The sequence below is a fragment of the Otolemur garnettii genome, unplaced genomic scaffold, assembly GCF_000181295.1.
Source record: "Otolemur garnettii isolate 467f Iridium unplaced genomic scaffold, OtoGar3 scaffold00001, whole genome shotgun sequence".
Lineage (NCBI taxonomy): Eukaryota > Metazoa > Chordata > Mammalia > Primates > Galagidae > Otolemur > Otolemur garnettii.
In genome coordinates this window covers 44899650-44918654 of record NW_003852396.1, presented here as the reverse complement: position 1 = coordinate 44918654, position 19005 = coordinate 44899650, and the positions used below count along the sequence as shown (strand labels likewise).

At 38.5% G+C, this 19005-nt stretch overlaps 1 protein-coding gene across 3 annotated transcripts in view; it reads left to right on the top strand.

The window, feature by feature from the left end:
• SOX6 (SRY-box 6) overlaps positions 1–19005 on the top strand; it is a 499579-nt gene that overhangs the window by 453563 nt on the left and 27011 nt on the right. For all 3 annotated transcript variants that reach the window (XM_003781136.3, XM_003781135.2, XM_003781137.2), the window contains one exon: positions 2605–2713. In XM_003781136.3, the coding sequence (XP_003781184.1) occupies positions 2605–2713 (109 nt within the window). The remainder of the gene's footprint in view (positions 1–2604; positions 2714–19005) is intronic.

Here is a 19005-nt window from a genome sequence, read left to right as displayed (position 1 = left end):
CTCGTCCACATCCTGTATTTACTAGGCTCATGTTCAACCTCACTGGTAAAATCTTTGCTTAGCTCAGCTGCCCAGACGTAACTTGTAGACATCAGGCCCTCTTATCTTATGGTTATGTGGCTGGCAAATAAATATTCTGAGCTATTCTTTGAAGAAAAAAAGGAAATCTTCTGGGACAGTAGGTGGAAATTTATATGAAAGGGCATGGCTTTGCAGGGTCCCTCTTTAATCTCAAACACAAGTGCTTAATATTACCAAATTTAAAATGCAGCCCACAGCCCAAAACAATTTTTATCATTGATTTATTTTCTTCCTATTTAACAAGTGTTTCATGGGATATTCTTCCTTGACTTCTACTCTGTCAAAATATTGATATTTTATAGAAAAAGTATCTCTGCTGAGGAGTTTTTTTTTTTTTCAATGAAGTCAGAAAAATGTATGACTTCAAAGACACTGCGAATGTGTTGTTGAATGTTCTGAATGTTTTTTGTTATGATTAAAAACAAGCTGATACTACTGAATTGTGAGTGCTCTTCATTTTTTTATAAAAGAAAAGATATTATCATCATGTAAGCTTTGTTGTCTTAGGATTTTACAAACCATGGCATGTAATTTTCCCTCTTCTCCTTCCTTGTCAAAATATTGATATTCTTTCAGGAACTTTATTTTTTTTTACTGAGAGTATTTTCCGGTAAAATCAAAGAGAATGAATGACTAGAAAGATACTTGAAATATGCATATTGATAGGTAGCACGGTCTGTTGATTTTCAGAGAAAGTTGTTTTTCCCCCTATGAAAATACAGTTAAAGGTTGTTCTTCCAAGAAGATTGCAGGTGTCACATCAAAACTCCTTTTGCATTTAACATAGGGAAAGCATTCACATGCAAATATTTGAAATGCGAAACAATGTGATAAAACAAAGGTTGAATATTTTCCTTTCCCAGTCCTACTCATCTTCACTTTAATTCTTTTTCTTTACATCATGACAACCAAAAGTGCTACTCAGAAATAGAAATTGACTGATTAAAAGCAGCTGTCCTTTCCCCCGACAATGTGTGAAACTCCCTCATGGCCTGTGGTTGCTTTTTGTTATGTCCTGCATCTGGGTTAATTTGCTCTTGTGAAGCAGTATTTTCATATAAGAAGATATTAGGGAACCATACTTAATTTGGTTTATATTTTCATTCTCTTTTTTTTTTTTTAAGTGTCATACTTCAGAGGTTTCTTCATATACTGTTATTGGGACTAGTTAGTATTACCCTGTTAGGGAAATTCATGATTATCTTTTTTTTTTTTTTCCAAATCTTTTGTAGAAATGTTGTAGATTAAAGCTAGGTTTATGCTGTGTTCTCTTGCAACACAGATTTCGACATATTCCATGATGAAGGGGAACTGGAAGACTTCCTGCACAATTTGACTGATGGGAATTAATTATAGAAATATAATGATATTCAAAAATAATCATATTAGAAAGCACAAATGTAGTGAGACTGTTCAAATGAGGCAGAGCCTCTATCAAGTAATTGTATGTTTGCTCTTTAAGAATATTTCCAAGTTTCTAAACATCTTACAGAAGAGAACACTCAGAGTGTTTCCATCTAATGCTGAACATGCTCAGTACAGAACTAGGTCATTGAACAATAGACTGAACAGCAATCAGCACTCTACTGCTGCATAATGCATTAAGTATAACATGCAGAAACCATTCCCGGAGCTGGAAGCTGCTATTTCATGTCTGTAAATTCAAGCTGACATGACATTTAATATTGTTTCATAGTAATGAACAACAAGGTTTCATTCATTCATAAGCACGACACAAAGCCAACTTTGAGTCTGGAGAGTAGCAAGGAGGCAAGAGGGGGACATGTGCTGTGTTTCTGCAGACGAGAACACCAGATTAATGATGGTCAATGAGCCCTCGGCTACTGATCCAGAGAGCTGCAGAGAGAACATTCGCTGTCATGCTTCAGACTCCTGCTCTTAGAAGAACTAGCGAACAAGCAAAATATCTCTGGGTTTTCTTCCTAAAACAGCAGGGGGATTTAACTCTCCTGGATTGATAGCTGGCTGGGAGTGATGTCCTCCTTTGCAGTTCCCAGGAAGTCACAGTTGAAACTCTGAGTCAGAATAATAATATCCATGCCATCATCTGGCCAGCCGGCTTTGAAATGTGTGTTTTTTAAATCCTTGTGCATAAAATTGCAATTTCTATTTCTATAGGAATACCGATGCAAAATATGATCTCTAAGTGGGAAAATTGCTCTCCCATTAAATTTAGCAGTGTACCCTAATAGGAACTGCTCTTTCAAGGTTTTGTGTTTTAGTCAACCCTCTCTTGCATTCCTTTTAGATGACTGGAGCAGACCCAACAGGGAGAAGATGTGCAGAACAGCTCTGGCAGGTTCCCTGTCACAGGTGTTCTTTCTTTACAGGTACCATGGTCTAGATGCTGTCAGTGTTGTTAGTGCCACACACAGGCTTTCATCGATTCTTCCTCAAAGATTTTCAGAGCCCAAAGTGGTCACAAGTGATGTTTGTAAATCAGGAAGGGAAACATGGCTGCAGTAGAAGGTAGAATAAGCCTTTGATTATTCTTTCCTCTAGGAAAGAACACGCTTTGAGAATTTGGGGCCCCAATTAACAGGCAAGTCAACTGAAGATGGAAAGCTGGGCCCAGGTGTCATCGATCTTACTCGGCCAGAAGACGCAGAGGGTGAGTGGTTTTTCCCAGCTCTTTTCTCCTTCTCGTGTGTTTCCAGAGGTACGTCTGAGTTTCATGGAGAATGTTGCTGGTCTTTCTAGAAGTCACCAGCCAGATTTTCTAGGCAAAGCAGAAGGAATATTAGTCTTCCTTATACATTACAGTAGAGGACCTTGAGGGGCAGCTAGATCCTATATTACATTGCAATCCAAGTACATAGAAATCCAGTGGTGTCCAGTGGTTTAAGACACCATTTTAAAGTTTTAAAATAAAAGGATCCTTTGCATTCCAATGAACAACAGAATCCTGTTTCATCTGTTTCACTATATGCTTGTTCAAAAGAAAAGAAAAACGTACAAAGGAGGATGGTTTTGCTTAAATTTATTTTTTATTTTTAATTGACAAATAATTGTATATGTTTATGGGGTAAAAAGCGATTTGATTTGATACATGTATACTTGCAGAATGATCAAATCAGAGTAATTAGCAGCTCCAAATCAAGTGATTCTCAGGTGCAATCAAACTATTTTAGGGACTGAATGATGGTTTGCAGCAGATTTAGCATAAACTTAATAATTGCTTGGGGGAAAGCCCAGCCTGCACACTAACCAATACTAAAATCTTTTGAAAGTCTGAGTGGAAAGACCAGCCTTACTCTCCACATGTTTACCCACACCACTAGCAATGCCCATTTACTTCTCTTCCCTTTTTGCTTGTTTGTTTTAAATGCACAAGCAGCACATCAGCAGAAATTGCTCCCCAGAGTCTGGGTACAATTTATGAGTTAGGTCAGCACTTTGGTAGTAATGTTGCCTCGTTATTTACTGTGTCATCACAGACTAGGGACTGGTTTTCCCGTTAGCTGTTCCTTTGGCAGAATCTGTCTTACCAGTCAGGGAAGATTAATTTGTTCTCTTCAGAGTAACATAATACTTCACCCATCTTGGGGCTCAGCTAAAGTCTTTCTTTGGCTTAAGGGGAAGAACCTTGCAAGTATCCCTTTTACTGACAGGATTTCTTCCAAGACCCTAATCCCTTGAAAACACATGGAGACACTTCACAGAAGCCTCTGAACTAGACCTGGCTTCCAGTGATATCTTTGGGCCATCCCAGGCAGTCCAGAAACCCCTGGAATGAGCACTAAGAGATGGGTAATGTCAGCTATTAGGAAGTACTTGGGAAAGTTTCCAGAAGGCAGTGTTTCATGCCATTAAGAAAGACTAATGTTTGATGGTGGTAGTGGAGACAAGGTGTTAAAGTAAATTCTGATTGGTATGTGCATGTGTGTGGGAAGGTGGAGAGGCAAGGAGGGAGGGGAAGGGAAGGGAAAGGAAGGGAGGGCAGGAGGATGAGGAAGAGAAATGGGGGATGAGTAGGAATAAAGAGGATTCAAAACCAGGAATATATATGCTGTCTTGGAGAATGTGTACTAAGAGCACATCCACACTTTCAGAGGGACTCAGAAATGCAGGCTTTCAACAGGTAAGAATTGGGCGTCCTCTGCATAGGGAGCCAGAGAATCCAAGTGATGCAACTTGCACAGTGAACTGTCTGACTGCAACACAGAGAATGTGGCTGGCCTGAAAGTCTGTGTGGTCTGGCTTGTTTTGGCTTTGTTGGACATTTGTATGATAGAATACTTAAGTCTTGGACCATATGTAATGAAACAAATATTTTTCATTACTTTGGAATATTTGGCCACAGACTAAGAGTTAGCAGAGCTCTATCACCTTACCTTTGCTCTCATAGACTCATAGACTTTTCTTAATTTGGTATGTGCTCTTTTTCACTTGCTTCCTTAACTGCATGTTAGGTGTAAATATAGTCATTTGCCTCTCAGTAATACTGTGATCTATAATAGTTAATGATATTACCTGCTTGGGAAGTTAAAAATCATGGTCAAAGTTATTAACCACTATTAAAGGAAAAATTTAAAAACATAGCATTAGAGAGACATTGTACAGAAATATCTTTGGAAATTCCATTCAGTACTTCAAGATTCAAGCCAATTGTCCTGGTTACTTTGGTTTTTTTTTTCATTTTTCTTTTAAATCAATCATTTTCAAGCATTGATATGCCAGACATTGTGTTAAGCTTTTTATACACATTTTCTCATTTAATCTTTATATATATTGCAAAGAAGATATTGTTTTTTTTCTAACTTGCAAGTGAGAAAATTGAGATAGAATAATTAAGTAACTTGCTGTGAGTGGCAGAGTTAGAAGGACAGAGCTGAGACTTGATCCCAAGTAGCCTGCTGTACTGCACCCCCTGTACATGCAGATAAACCCGTGGCCCCTTCATTTTTCTGAACAAACTCCTTGTGACCTTCTTCAAAATGGCCCATTTCCTTTCCCCTAAATATAGCAAGTCACGCCATATACCAGCTCTCATGTTACTGTGTCACACATAGCAGCAATGCCTGATGAGTGTAATAGTAGAAGGGCTGTAGTGGCCCAGGAGCTTAAGGAGTGTGTGAAAACCTCCCTTCAGAAGTTTGCCCGGAGTTGCCATTGAGACCTCATGTGCTTTTAAGGGGACTGTGAGTTCATGAATGGAGTCAGGTTACCTGTTCTAATACTGCCAGAAGTGCATTGCCTTTGTGAGGACTGGTAGGAGGGGTGGCAGCCTTCTGCTGACTTCAGTGTATTTCCTGGCTTCAGTTCAAGTGTGAGCTGATTGCCGAGGCTGCTGGACTTGTAGTTCATATTATAGTCCAAGTAGATAAGAAGTACACGTCATACTTTCTCTACTTTGCTCCTTCATATTTCCCTTAACAGGACCATTAAGAAGTGTATCAGAATAACTGGGAAATATATATATATATATTTGCTTCTTCACTTAGTTTGTGGTCCCCCAAAGCAACCAACATTTCTTGAGTGCCTGAGTGTGCCAGTCCCTAAATAAACTGTGGGAAGCAAAACAGAGATGTCCCTGACCTCTTCAAGCTTATGGTCTATTGAGGGAAGACAGAAGATTAAAAAAGAAATGTATACATACATACATAATTATCCTGGAGAAAAGTGCTAATTGGATCAGTACTTCGTTACACTCTACAGAGAACTCAGAGTGAGAGCTGCGCAGGGAAGCTGAGTTGCTGGGTGAGTTTTGTGCCTCTAGTCCAGGATGTCTCCTCCCTCAGCCCCTGTACTTAGTATCTTCACCTGCAGGTTTCCTCTGGCTTTGGAGCAGCAGTTTTAGAAGCCTATGCCTTCCCTCCACTTCTACTCCATCCTCTTATGGGGCTTCTGAAATGAGTAAGTCAGTCACCCCAAAAGACAAGGCCCTGTTCCAGCCAGGCCTCCCAGGAAAACGTCTTCTGGCCGTGAAAATGACAGTATCACTTAGTAAGCAACTTATAGACCTGCTTCCTAGCCCTGAGCCTGGAGGCGGTGAGGAAAAGGTCACCCAAAGAGGCAGCTGTGCATGTGTATTAACCACTCATCAAAATCAAATGACAAAACCATAGGCAAGGAAAACAGAAATTAAAAATATAAAAGGCAAATGCCTTCAAAATTTTATTTTTAAAGTCCAGCTGTTATTTGGCTTGAATGTGACAAGACAGCATTTCTTGTTCACCATGATATTTATAAAACTACAAATTCATTGGTGCTGGGGAGTTAGGAAACATGTTTCAGGTTTTGTCATACTTTGAAGCAGTTGAAGTCTTAACACGTACTGAGTCTACCAAATTTGCTAGCTGCTAGGTAGGACATGTAAGGGAGAGAGGACTTGATTAGTTGAGTCTGTCACCATGTAATTTAGAATGGTGAACAGCTGTTGAACTTTTTATGGACTTTTCATCTGGCATTTCCCCTCTTCTTGTTCTGCTTAGGCAAGAGCATATTTCTTATCCCAACTCTCCTAATTTCAAGGTTGTGTAGTGTAGTAGAGAAGACTCTGGCCTGGTTATTGGGAGATTTGGAGTCGAGGTTCCTGTCCTTAATGAATGAAAACAAATGCCTCTGGGATTAAGTTACTTTATCTCTTAAAAGAGGTATGTTGGATTTGGTTATCTCTAAGGTTCCTTGCAAATCCGTGATTATTATTAAGATCTTCATACAACACTTAGTGGTGATCTATCCACAAGAGATTCCACTTAGTATTTGTGGAGAAATAAAAGAGGAGAGAAATTCTTTAGAAAATGTATTTGCTTGCTGCTTACTGAATCAAGTTTTAATGTTCCCTAAGTTTTCCTTTTTACTAATGAGACAAACTTCCCAGTGGTATTTCCTGGTTACTTTGTGCAGCCAGGCTGCCTCTTCTTTCTCTCTGCCGTCCTCCTGTCCCTCAAGCAACAATAGTCATGACATGACTTATAAAAATATATTCTTTCTAATTTGTTTCTTTTCTCTATTATATCTGGAGTTTCTAAGGGTGTATTTTTTGTTCTGTTTTGCAGTATGGTTTGGATAAGAAAAGATTCTTCTAAAACCTTTTTAAATGTTCACATTCACTTATTGGGTCCCAGCCTCAGAGGGAGGCTATACCTCATTTTAATTTTGGGAATAGTGAAATACCATTTAGGGAGGAGCTCTGAAAGTAATTATTTTTGGACTGTTGGACCCTGGATTAGAACTGGAATGATGTGCTGTCCTTTATCTATTAAAAACTTGCATTGATTTGAATGGAAATAGATAGCACACTAAGAATATCCCCTTTTAGAACTGTTGCTCTTAGATTTTTTAGAATTGATTTATACAGAATTTGTGAATTGGATCCCAGCCAAGATGGCTTTACGCTGCTAAAGGCATTTTTTATTTTTCAGTGAACCTTCAATTGCTTCTAAGTTTGCTAATGGACAGATAGCGGAGACTATAATGGTTCTTTTTTTTTTCCTTTAAAATGTCCTTTCTTTAAAATCCTGCTTATTCTTTGATCCATACTCTTGGAAATATCTGAAGCTTTTTTCATTTCCCTTCCCCTCCTTGGATCCTTATTTTTGGTGAAAAAGGAAGATTCACTCTGGGATACAGGACTCATTCAAGGAAGCGGAGGCAAACTGTAGCCTAATCTGAGGGGAGGTTTTAAATGCTGTAACTCCTTACACTTTGGAATACAAAGGTTATTCTTCAAGCCTACCAGAATACAGAGCTTCACATTGCAACACTATGATCCACAGATTGAAATAAAGGAGAAAGGTCACCAAATCTATAGTTCTGGCCAAGAAATCTCTGATATCCCCGACAAGTGATCATTTCACCACCATAATGGTCTAATGGTGGAAAACTGACTACTTCTTGACAAGCTCATTTTAATTTAGTTCTTTGTTAACAATTTATAGCCAGTCTGTCTCTTTTTCCTTGAAACGTCTACCCATTTGTTCTGATCTGACTTCTGTACTCCAACAGAATAAAAGTCATTTTTCCATATGGTACTCCTTTAGATATTTGCTCAAGGACTAGAAGATTTAAATTCTAGTTGTTCTATTCCATACATGTCATTTCCTTCCCTTAAATTTTGTCATCTGTGAGGAATTTGATCTAGGTGGTTTCTAGTTAACAGTTTTTTTGTTAAACTCTATAATTTCACTGCCACGCAATTGAAATCATTCACCTTTAAGGCAACTAGAATGTAATAATTATCAATGTAATCCTCTAAATCAGTGGTTCTCAACCTTCCTAATGCTGCAGCCCTTTAATACAGTTCCTATGGGTTGCAACCCACAGGTTGAGATCCGCTGCTCTAAATAAATGCAGTTAATATAGAAATGTTCCAGGGATGACGTGCCTGTGTCCAGGAAGATATCCAACTACTAGGACACATTCCAGGAATAAAAGATAAGGAATTATACATATAAAAAGAAAAGACCCAGAAAAATCAGAGGGAGCGTTACCCCAAGCTGTGCTGTGGGCATATGGGTCTAGCCTTCCACATCTTCCTAAAATAGTGTGTCCAGGCATCACAGAGAAATGAATAGTCAAAGAAGTCTCTGTGGAACCAACAGGCTGGAGTCTGAGGCCAGGATAGAGAGTGAGGGAGGCCCAAGACATGGTGAAGATGAATAACAGCCATGCAAGCTGGGAGATAAGCAGAGTTCACGAAGCCCTTGGCTCCAGACTAACTCTGTTGTATGAGTATCACAAAAATGTATTTTACTGTGGATATAAACAGTTTTAGAGGATCCTGTGCACCAGTTTATATCAGCACTATATATAAAGTGCAGCTCTCTTAAACAAGCAAATAAACTTCTCTTAAAGAAATATATTTGCTGTGTCTTAAAAGCTCCCAAATAACTTTTAATGTTGGTAGAAAACAATTTCCATTGAACCCTCCAAGTGATGGATAGTCCTGATGGGGCAAGAGAGTAAAATGTCAACATTATTGTATAACTCCATCCTCTGATACTCCATAAAAGGAACTCAACCTGCTTCTTATTGTTGCTTGAGCTAGAAAGCCCAATTAAAGACCCAGCCTCCCTTTAGTGAGGAATCTGGGCTGCCCAATAGCTGGTTTCTCATGGGTCTGCCTTTTCTAAAGAGAGGACAGTGGCAGTGTGTATAATCATCACAAAAAATGATCTACTTTTCTGACTGAATGTCCTCTACCCATCACTGAATCACATGGACATACCCCCGCCCTCCATATCAGCCCAGTGCTACATCTGTAGATTCACTCAACCACAGATCAAAAATATTTACACACACAAAAGTGGATGGTTGCTTCTGTACTGAACATATACAGACTTTTTCCTTGTCCCTATTTCCTAAACAGCACAATGTAACACTATTTGCATAACATCGACATTATATTAAGCATTATAGATAAACTAGAGTGACTTCAAGTATATGGGAGGATATTCACAGGATATATGCAAGTCCTGTGCCATTTTATATCAAGGATGTGAGCATTTGCATAGGGGGTCCGGAACTAAACTGCCTTAGTTAGAGAAGGACAACTGTACTTCCCCAACTTACTTAAGCAACTGCATGACAATAGATTAATATCATCTACCATGAAAATTAGACCCCAGAGAAGAACAGCTAGCACATGTTCTCCATAGGACTGCAAAGCCAGTCATAATCTGCCATGTTTAGACTGGCTCTTTAACTTTTGAGACATGGATAATGCCTGGGTCCCTGTCCCAGAATTCTTTCTCCTGACAGCAAGAGACACTTTACTTTCTACCTGTAGGCTGAGGAATTCAGCCTCTCCTCAAGCTGATGGTATTTTAAGAGAATCAGGACAATTCTGAATGCTTTTTAAATTCTCTCTGCTCAAGGTTAAGATTGAAATTGAGACCAAACTTTTTTCCTAATTGACCCTTTCCTTCTCTTCAAGTTCTGATAACTGTATTTCTAACTTACTTCAGAAAGCCAGTGCCCACCCAGCCCTCCCCCATTTTCTGTTACTGACTTTTTATTTATTTAATTTTTTAGCCAAAATACTCTTATACAGTCAGGCAGGACATAACAATATTTATGCAAAAGATGGGTTACATATACAGCAGTGGTCCTATAATATAATATCTGATTATGATACCATATGGGATCGTAATCTTTTCTACGTTTAGAATGTTTAGATAGACAAATAATTACCACCGTGGGACAGTCACCTACAGTATTCAGTATAGTATCACACTGTATGGGCTTGTAGCCTAAGAGCAATAGGCTATACATGTAGCCTCAGTGTTAGTATGCTGTACCGTCTGGGTTTGTTAAGTGTGCTCTGTGATGTTTTCACAATGACCAAATTGCCTGATGCATTTCTTAGAACATAACCACATCGTTAAGTGACACAAGACTGCATTTGAATGTTTCCTTTTTCTAGATCCTTGTCTCATTTTACTCTGCTTGTCTATCCTTTTTGCTTACACCCATTATCTGTTATTTTCATACTCTTTAGAGATGGTCCTCTGTCCACTGAATCTCCAGTGCCAGAAACCAGGTCTTTTCAACTAGCATCTATCCCTACTCTAGGCCTCCCAATCTTCAGTTTTACCCACATGTTCAACTAAGGTATAATTTACTGATTATCTCTTATATACACAGTACTGTTATGGCCATGGAGGGAAAGATATATATATATATATTTTTTAACCATATATACTACATCGTATTCTTCAAGAGCTGGTAATACAGTTGGGATTACAAATTTAGCACACATAGAAAGCAAAGCAAGTTAAAGCATTACACGTTCAAGTACATTGTTAGGAAACAGAAAAGAAGTGCATTGTCGACAACAGTAGAAGGCTGAAGGTAAGCTTAGGTTTGGATAGCAAAGAGAAGATGAAGGTCTTTCACTTGAGGGAATAATACGAGCAGACACTAAGCATGTGGGCATTCCCAAGGAAGCTCCAGGAGGGAAGGATCATCTCTTTTTATCTTTGTGTTCTTCACCAAGCCCAACACAAAGTCTTACACATACCTACACTCATTAAAATGACTATGTTGTAGAACTAGCTTGGTTCCACGTTGCAGAGGTCCCGAATGCCAGGCTGAGGACTTTGGACTTTGACATCAAAGAGGCATTAACCTTTAATTGTTCAAGATTGACTTAGATTACAGAGGTTAAGAATAATGGAAATGGAGCGGTTAGGTCGGTCTTGGAGATCTGTTAGTCTCTTTAGTCCTCTGTTCTCTTCAACATCCTTTCAGAGGAATTTTCAACTGGGTGTCTTTCCGTGTTACAACATGAGAAAGATGAGCAAGTATTAGGTCAGTTTTCATCCAAATCATGTGAAAAATAACTCCTCCTCTCCTCCTGGATATATTACACATGGAAGTATGATTTTCACTTTGTCTTCTGTGACTGAAACATGTCTTTACGTGAGTGCAGACACCTCTCACTTAGAAAAGTGATTTTTAGGCTCGGCGCCTGTGGCTCAAGCGGCTAAGGCGCCAGCCACATACACGTAAGGTGGTGGGTTCGAATCCCCAGCCCGAGCCCACCAAACAACAATGATGGCTGCAACCAAAAAATGGCCAGGCGTTGTGGCGGGCGCCTGTAGTCCCAGCTACTTGGGAGGCTGAGGCAGGAGACTCGCTTGAGCCCAGGAGTTGGAGGTTGCTGTGAGCGTGATGCCATGGCACTCTGCCCAGGGGGATAGCTTGAGGCTCCATCTCAAAAAAAAAAAAAGTAATTTTTAAATTAACGTTTTTCTTTCCAATGGATATTTACACTTTACTCATGATGCCCTACTGTGTCAGGTCATGTCACAAAGGGGAGAGATTGTATAAGAATGTGTCACCATTTGCATTATACTATAAACTGTTCCATTTAGGAATAAGCTCTAAAAAGTAACTCTTAACTAATAAAACTTCATTTGCCAAGTCTCAGCCCTGGAGAGAAGCATTTCATAAGCAATATTTCTAACCATTTAAAAATTATATTAAAAATACAAATTGAAGCTTGCTGGTTTTAATACATCTAGATATAGTTTTTGTTTTTTTTTTAACTTTTGTGGTGGAGAAATGGTGCTTCAATATAAGCTCACTGTTCTGCGGGAAAGTTGATCCCACAAGAGGACAAAATAAAACAGAATAATAGCTGCTCCATGCTGCAGAGTTACAGACTTATTAGTAAGGAGAAAAGAACAACTGGCAAATGTTCCTGAGACTTCCTTGCCCTCCATGTTTTATAGTTTCATAGTCAATAATTCTAATGCTTTGTCATTCCAAAGCATCCTTTAGAAAAAGCTAAGCTGTAAATTCACCAGATAATGGTCTCTTCCTTTTTCCTGGTTCTCGGTGGGCAGTGTGGTTTGGTTAATGTTCCCACGTATGTGAACTGGGGAGATGTGGGATGGTCTTTCTTGGTTGACCTCATGCCTATCCATTGCATCTTAGTCTTTATCATAGAGAACTTTTTGAAATATATTTTTAGCTTGAAGGCACAAGAGAAGCTCCATAAGAGTACATTGCACTCTCCAGCTAATTTGTGGGTTTACTTTATAACTACCTGAACAACAGGATGTACAGTATAGGAAACATCACCCAGGTATGAGGAAAGTCTAGAAAGTGAACAAATATGAGTTAAGCACCTGTTATGTTGTTCTTACGGAAATAAACATTCTAATCTACTATTTGTTGCTATTACTATTGCCACTATTTCTGAAGGGAACTATTGTTTAGTGAGTGGGTCTGGGTTCTGGTCACTACACTAGAAAACTTACATGTACTCTCATTTATTCCTTGTAAAGATGCTAAAAGAAGAAATTATTAGCTCTCTTTTATAGGTAGATGTGACTATAGTTTACAGAAGAATAACTTATCCAAGCTTACTTAGCTGGGAAAGATCAAATCTACAATGTAAACTCGATCTGTCTGTCTACATAGCATCTGAGCCATACTGCCTCCCATTTTTCTCTAAGATGAGCTGACCAAATTAGCCGCATTTTGGGGGAGTAGTTTTCTTTATGGTTTTCATTAAAAAGAAGAAAAATTCAATTAAATATAGATATAGATTAAATATAGAATGTCTTTTAAAAATCTTTCAAATCAGGGAAATATTAGGCACTTTTCAAATACTTTCACCAGTTTCAGGGTGAAGAATTATTGGTGGTTCTTAAGATTAGATTGTCCAAAATCCTTGTGCCATCTTCTCCTAATACTATCTATTCCATAACCCTAACCTTAAAAAGTTTACTTTTACTGCACCCATGATTTGCATCTCCCATTCTAATAAAGGATAGATTCCCTGGAACAAATGAAATGAAGAGAGGCCAATTCAAATTAATTATGTTAGGAGTTTTTAAAGCTCAGTCTGGACGCCACTGAAACAATCCAACTGACCATTTTAGAAACTTGTTTTGATGGTAAGTGTGAAACTTTGGGGATAGTTACATTTGAGGTCCCTTTGTGCTTTTGCCATTTACTAACTATGCAACTTGGCCAATTAACCTCTCTAAACCTCAAGGTTTCCTCATGTGTAATGAGGAGTATGGATTAAGTGATCTTTAATATCCCTCTTATGTTAGAGCTCTGTAATTCTGTAAGCGTGTTTTACCCATTTTATAATGACTGCCATTTAAGGAAGGTCCCATCGTATGTTCATTCGAGTATATAAATATACACAGGTGTACAACATACATGTATAAAATATACATATACGTGTGTTTACACACTGCACATACATACATACATTAGAATAGTTTTCAGATTTAATTTTCTGAAAAAGCTCAGACCTTCAGAACTGAACTGTAGGATACCACCCCTGCTCAGAAAAAACCCAAACACACACTCAGACTTGCCTTACCTTCAAGGTTTTCCTAGAAGTGAGGAGGTTAAGATCTCAGAATTGTGAAGTTTGGCAAGTCAAGGAAAGAAATAAAATTAGAACTAAATAACATCAGTTACGTTTAGGTACATTTTACCTATTAAAGTCATTCTCATTTTATAGAGGACTCAAGTAAGGCAAAACATTCAACAGAATATAAGAAATAAAATGAGATTTGTAAAAGATCTGATTATAAAACTTCCTGGATATTAATAGAATAGGTGACCATCTGATGGCCATCTCACTCTAAAATTCTCACTGTTGAAGATGTCTACTATTCTCTGCCATCTCAAGAAACCTTTGAGTCTTTACCTGGTCCCAGCCTGTGTACTTGACCCTGAGGATACAGCTATGGATAAGATTAATGCACTTACTACCCTTTTGGAGTGCAAAGTCTAGAGAAGAAGGTAGGTACATAAAATTGATAATTTGAATAAAATATGGTAAATGTTAAGATGGAGATAAGCGTAGGGTACCACTTATGGGAGCCTGTTAGCCTTAGTCTAATCTGACAATCAGGTAAGATTTCCATGGAATAGATAATCCCAGAGATAAATCTTCAGTAATGAGTGATTACAAGATGGGCAGGTAATAATAGGAAAGCAAAACTCAGATCCCTATCATCAAACAACACAACGTGTGGAGAACTAGAAATAGTTCAAAGTTATAAAACAAAACTGTTTTAAGCAGGGTAGCCAGAGACGGTACTAGAGCTGTAAGGAGAATGCCAGGTCATGGAGAGTTGTGTGTGCTATAATTAACAAGTTTGGACTTCATCTTGTGGCATTAGGGAGCCATTGAAGAGTTTTAAATGCAGGAGTGGCCTAGTTAGAATTGTACTGGTAACCCATCACTCTGGCTAAAATTAGGAAGAGGTATTTAAGTGGAAGTTAAAGGACTAAAAACTGAGAGTAAGAATATCAATCAGAAGGCTAGTTTTTATAATAGTTCAGCAGAGACAGTGAGGGCTGAAGCAATTGACAAGGACTGAAACGAAAGAATGGATTTAGTAGTACCTTTGTAACCAACTCAGAGATTTGCTTCATCTTGGTTTGTGCTTCTTAGTTTCATGTAGTGTCTGTGACAGGAGCTGGGGGGGCGAATGAACTCAGAAGCTACTGAATAACAACAGGAATTTAGTCTACAGCTTTTTACCAGCCTCTTTATTCTCCAAGATCATCTTCTTGAACCTGAGCCTGGTTCTCCCAAAAACTTAGGAAGCCGGAACTTATTATTATCTTCTTTCATCCTCAGTAGTCTCTGGTTCAAACTTAAATGATGCCTTCTTGCCTGGGCTCAACAGTCTATAAGCCCTCCTCCTGTGTATACATACAGCACGTAGGTAATAAGTGGAATATTTGATGTTCTGTGCTACTTTCAGCTCATTAAAATAAAAAAGCACATACGTTATCTCAGCTGCCCTGGGGTTGTATAGTTGTAACAAGATGAAGGACTCTGTTTAGCTATCTGCGTAAAATAAATATAACTTGATTTTTTTTTTTTTAAAGTAAACACAAGCATCAAATCTAAAAGCAAGAGACTTGAAAATACAGACTGGTGTATCAATGGTTAGAATTTCCTTCATTTTGCAAAGCCACGAGCCACATGCATCAGCTCACCACAAAGTCATTAAGCCTTTTTAAGCTCAGATGAAAAACATTAACAAATACCACAAAAGGCTTTAGTATGGCCCCTTTGTTCACTCACATATGGCACTTTATAACTCCTGCGCCACTCTGGTCGCGTGTTTGTTTAAGCTGCCTCCATCAGGCAGGTCCTGAAAGAACAAAAGACATCTTGAGCAATCCTAAGCAGGAAATGGGCTAATCTAAACATGGTTTGTGACACTTTAAGTAGAATAGAAAGGGGAGGGATTGATTAGTCATTAATGTCCAATTGGCTCCATATGGATGTTGCAATAATAAAGCCTTTTTTCAGAGCAGTAGCAGAGTTATTGAATTAGAGGTTTATGTTTCCTCAGAGCTGACCTTAGGGAATTCCCTTTTAGTTCTTCTTGTTGATCTTTTAAAGAGAATGAAGTTTCTAATAGAAAAAAAAAATAGAAGCCTTATCCGTAACTAACACTTGCTCATAATCCTGCAACCGAGGAATGCATTAATTTAGTGTTGTTTTAATCCCTGCTATAATTTCAGTCCTGAGTACTTTCTTTGCATGCCCTTGCATCTTTGGTGGGGCAATATTTCAGAGACTAATTAGTGGCATGAACTTCATAACTGGTAATGAGCTCTTCTAATGTGCTTAGATGTTCAGGGAAGTAGAATCCTTAACAGGAGAAGTAATGTTCCTGCCAAAAAATGGTGGGCTTTGAAATTCATGGTTGTTTCAGATCATTCAGTAGTGCCTAGGGGTAGCTTTAGAGTATGGGAAATGCACTAGATGAAAAGTCAGAAGACTGAGGTTCTAGATCTGGCTCTGTTCCTTATTAGCAGTATATCGGCAACCAGTTATCTCAGAAGGAGATATAACCTCTCTGAGCCTTGGTTTTCTTATCTTTAAAGTGAGTGAAATGACATCAGCCCTTCTACCCAATTTAAAGTATAGTAAAGAAGATCAAGATAATGTATTTAGTGAAGGCACACTTTGTAAATACATACTATTTTGTGCAAAATTACTTCACCAGAAAAGAAGCTAAACTCTGTGAAATAATTTAAAGACGTTTATTCTGAGCCAAATTTGAGGACCATGACCTGGAGCCATATCTAAGAGGCCTTGAGCAAGTGAACTTGTGGTGGTGGGTTACAGCTTGGATTTATGCATGTTAGGGAGACAGGAATTACAGGTGAGGTCATAAACCAAAACGTGGAAAATGTACATTGGTGTGTCCCAAAAAGGTGGGACGTCTGGAAGTGGAGGGGCTCCCAGGCTAGAGATGGGTTTAAAGATCCTTTAGCTGATAATTGACTGAAAGACTGAGGCCTTTTCTAAAAGAATAGGAGTCAGTGAAAAGGAATGCTTGAGGTAAAGGGTCTGTTAATCAGAGACAAAGTACCAGACAGACTCAAGTGGTTTGTTATGTGTATCAAGGACTTGGTCAGTCTTGAATAGCCTCAGGCCTGTTAATGAATCACAGAGGACATCTTTAATAAGGGGATGGGGCATGATGAAGCAGGTCTGATCTCCTTTCTCACGGCCAGCAACTTAGTTTTAGGGATCCTCTTGGCCAAGAAGGGGTCCAGTCAGTCAGTTGCTGAGGTGGGGAGCCTTAAGATTTTTAGTTCACATTGCTTAGTTTACCTTGTATTCCTATCCTGGAAACTGGCCTCTGGCCTAATCTATCAAAAAGATAAATTTCTCTTCAAAGAAATGCTTTGGTACTCTGGTTAATGAAATGTCTGTTTTCCAAGTGCCCAGTGGAATTTTTTTTTCTTCATGTGTATATACCATGTGTAACTCTCTCTCTTTCTCTCTCTCTCTCTCTCTCTCTCTACCATGTATCTATCAGTTGATCACCCTCTCTCTCATTTACTCAGTGAATTTCTTAGTATAGATATGTTTTAATTGCTGAAGAAAATAGGGTATTTTTTAGTGGAGTCTTTAACCTTATGATGAAGCTGGGCGCAGTGGCCCCGGATTCCTTAAGCCCAAGAGTTTAAGGTTGCTGTAAGCTATAAATCACCATAGAACTCGAGCCTGGGGCAACAGAGTGAGACTCTGTCTCAAAAAAAAAAAAAAAAGGAAAGAAAAGAAAAGAAAAAGAAGGAACCATAAGATAAAAACAGGGAAATGAAAATTTACCTGTGGTCTTTCTCTATATTGGTCAAATGAAGAATTAACAATTGAAGTGCCAAAGGAAGTCACTTTTTGTTCCAGTCACCTGTCCCCAGCTCAGAAGAATTATGCATCCATATTTTGTATTGCCTTTCTCAAGTCATTCTACTGATAGGTTACTCTTTGTAACCTACCTAGCTAATTTTTTATAAAAATACATAGAAAGTAAAGCATACTCTCTACCCCTGGCATCCCTTCTTCTCAGAAGATGAACACATCACTTCCCTAACGATTAAGGCTCTTGCTCAGCCATGGAATGCATTTTTCCTGCCAAGTAAACCACTGGGATAGCCAAATCTTTTTTTTTTTTTTTTGCTAGAATAAATCAAATCTGAATTCCAAGTAGCCTTCCTATGATGAAAGTAAGTTCACATTCCATAAGGAATAAGAACTTAGCAAAAAGGCTTCCATGATCACAGACAGGCAGCTGTTGGTAGATTGGACTGCTACCATGTTAAGGTAGATTTGGTTGGGTAAACATGTGGGAAAAAAATCCAACCTCTATAATATTAATACTTTTGTCCTTTCCTAATTCTTTTGTTTTTTAAGGCAGAGTCTCACTATGTCACCCTTGGTAGAGTGCCATGGCATCACAGCTCACAGCAACCTCAAACTCATGTGCTTAAGCTATTCTCTTGCCTCAGCCTCCCAAGCAGCTGGGACTACAGGCACCCACCATAACGCCCGGCTACTTTTTGTTGCAGTTGTCATTGTTATTTAGCTGACCCAGGCTGGGTTCGAACCTGCCACTATTGGTGTATGTGGCTGGCGCCATAACCACTATGCTATGGCTGCTGAGCCTCCTTCCCTAATTTTTCGTATCCCCTTCTGAAATTCCTTCATCTTCTACATTGTTGTTTCTGATGCACTCGTCATCATTTTCTCTATTAATCCAAATAAGGGACTATTAAATGTATCATGTAACTCTTTCTGAAGTCCTACAAGAGAATATCCACTATTCTGTTGGTAGACTGAAATAGTCTGTAATACTTTGATTGTCAACAGTTCTGTCAAGCAAACCGACAGCAACATTAAACAACTATACTAAAAATATAAAAATTAAATACATTTCTATACACTAAGTCTCCTTTTAGTTTTAAACAATCAATTATAGGGGATTTTCCCCCTTCTTAATGATTATTTTTTGGTGAATGAGACCATCTTTGTGTTCACAATGGCCCGAATATACCATGTACCTCTCAGGTCCACAGAAAAAAGAGCCTTTCAAAAAAAGAGCACTTTTTTGTCAATTGATTGGTTTTCTATTTTTTTTTTTTTGTTTTTTGCTTTTTACTTTT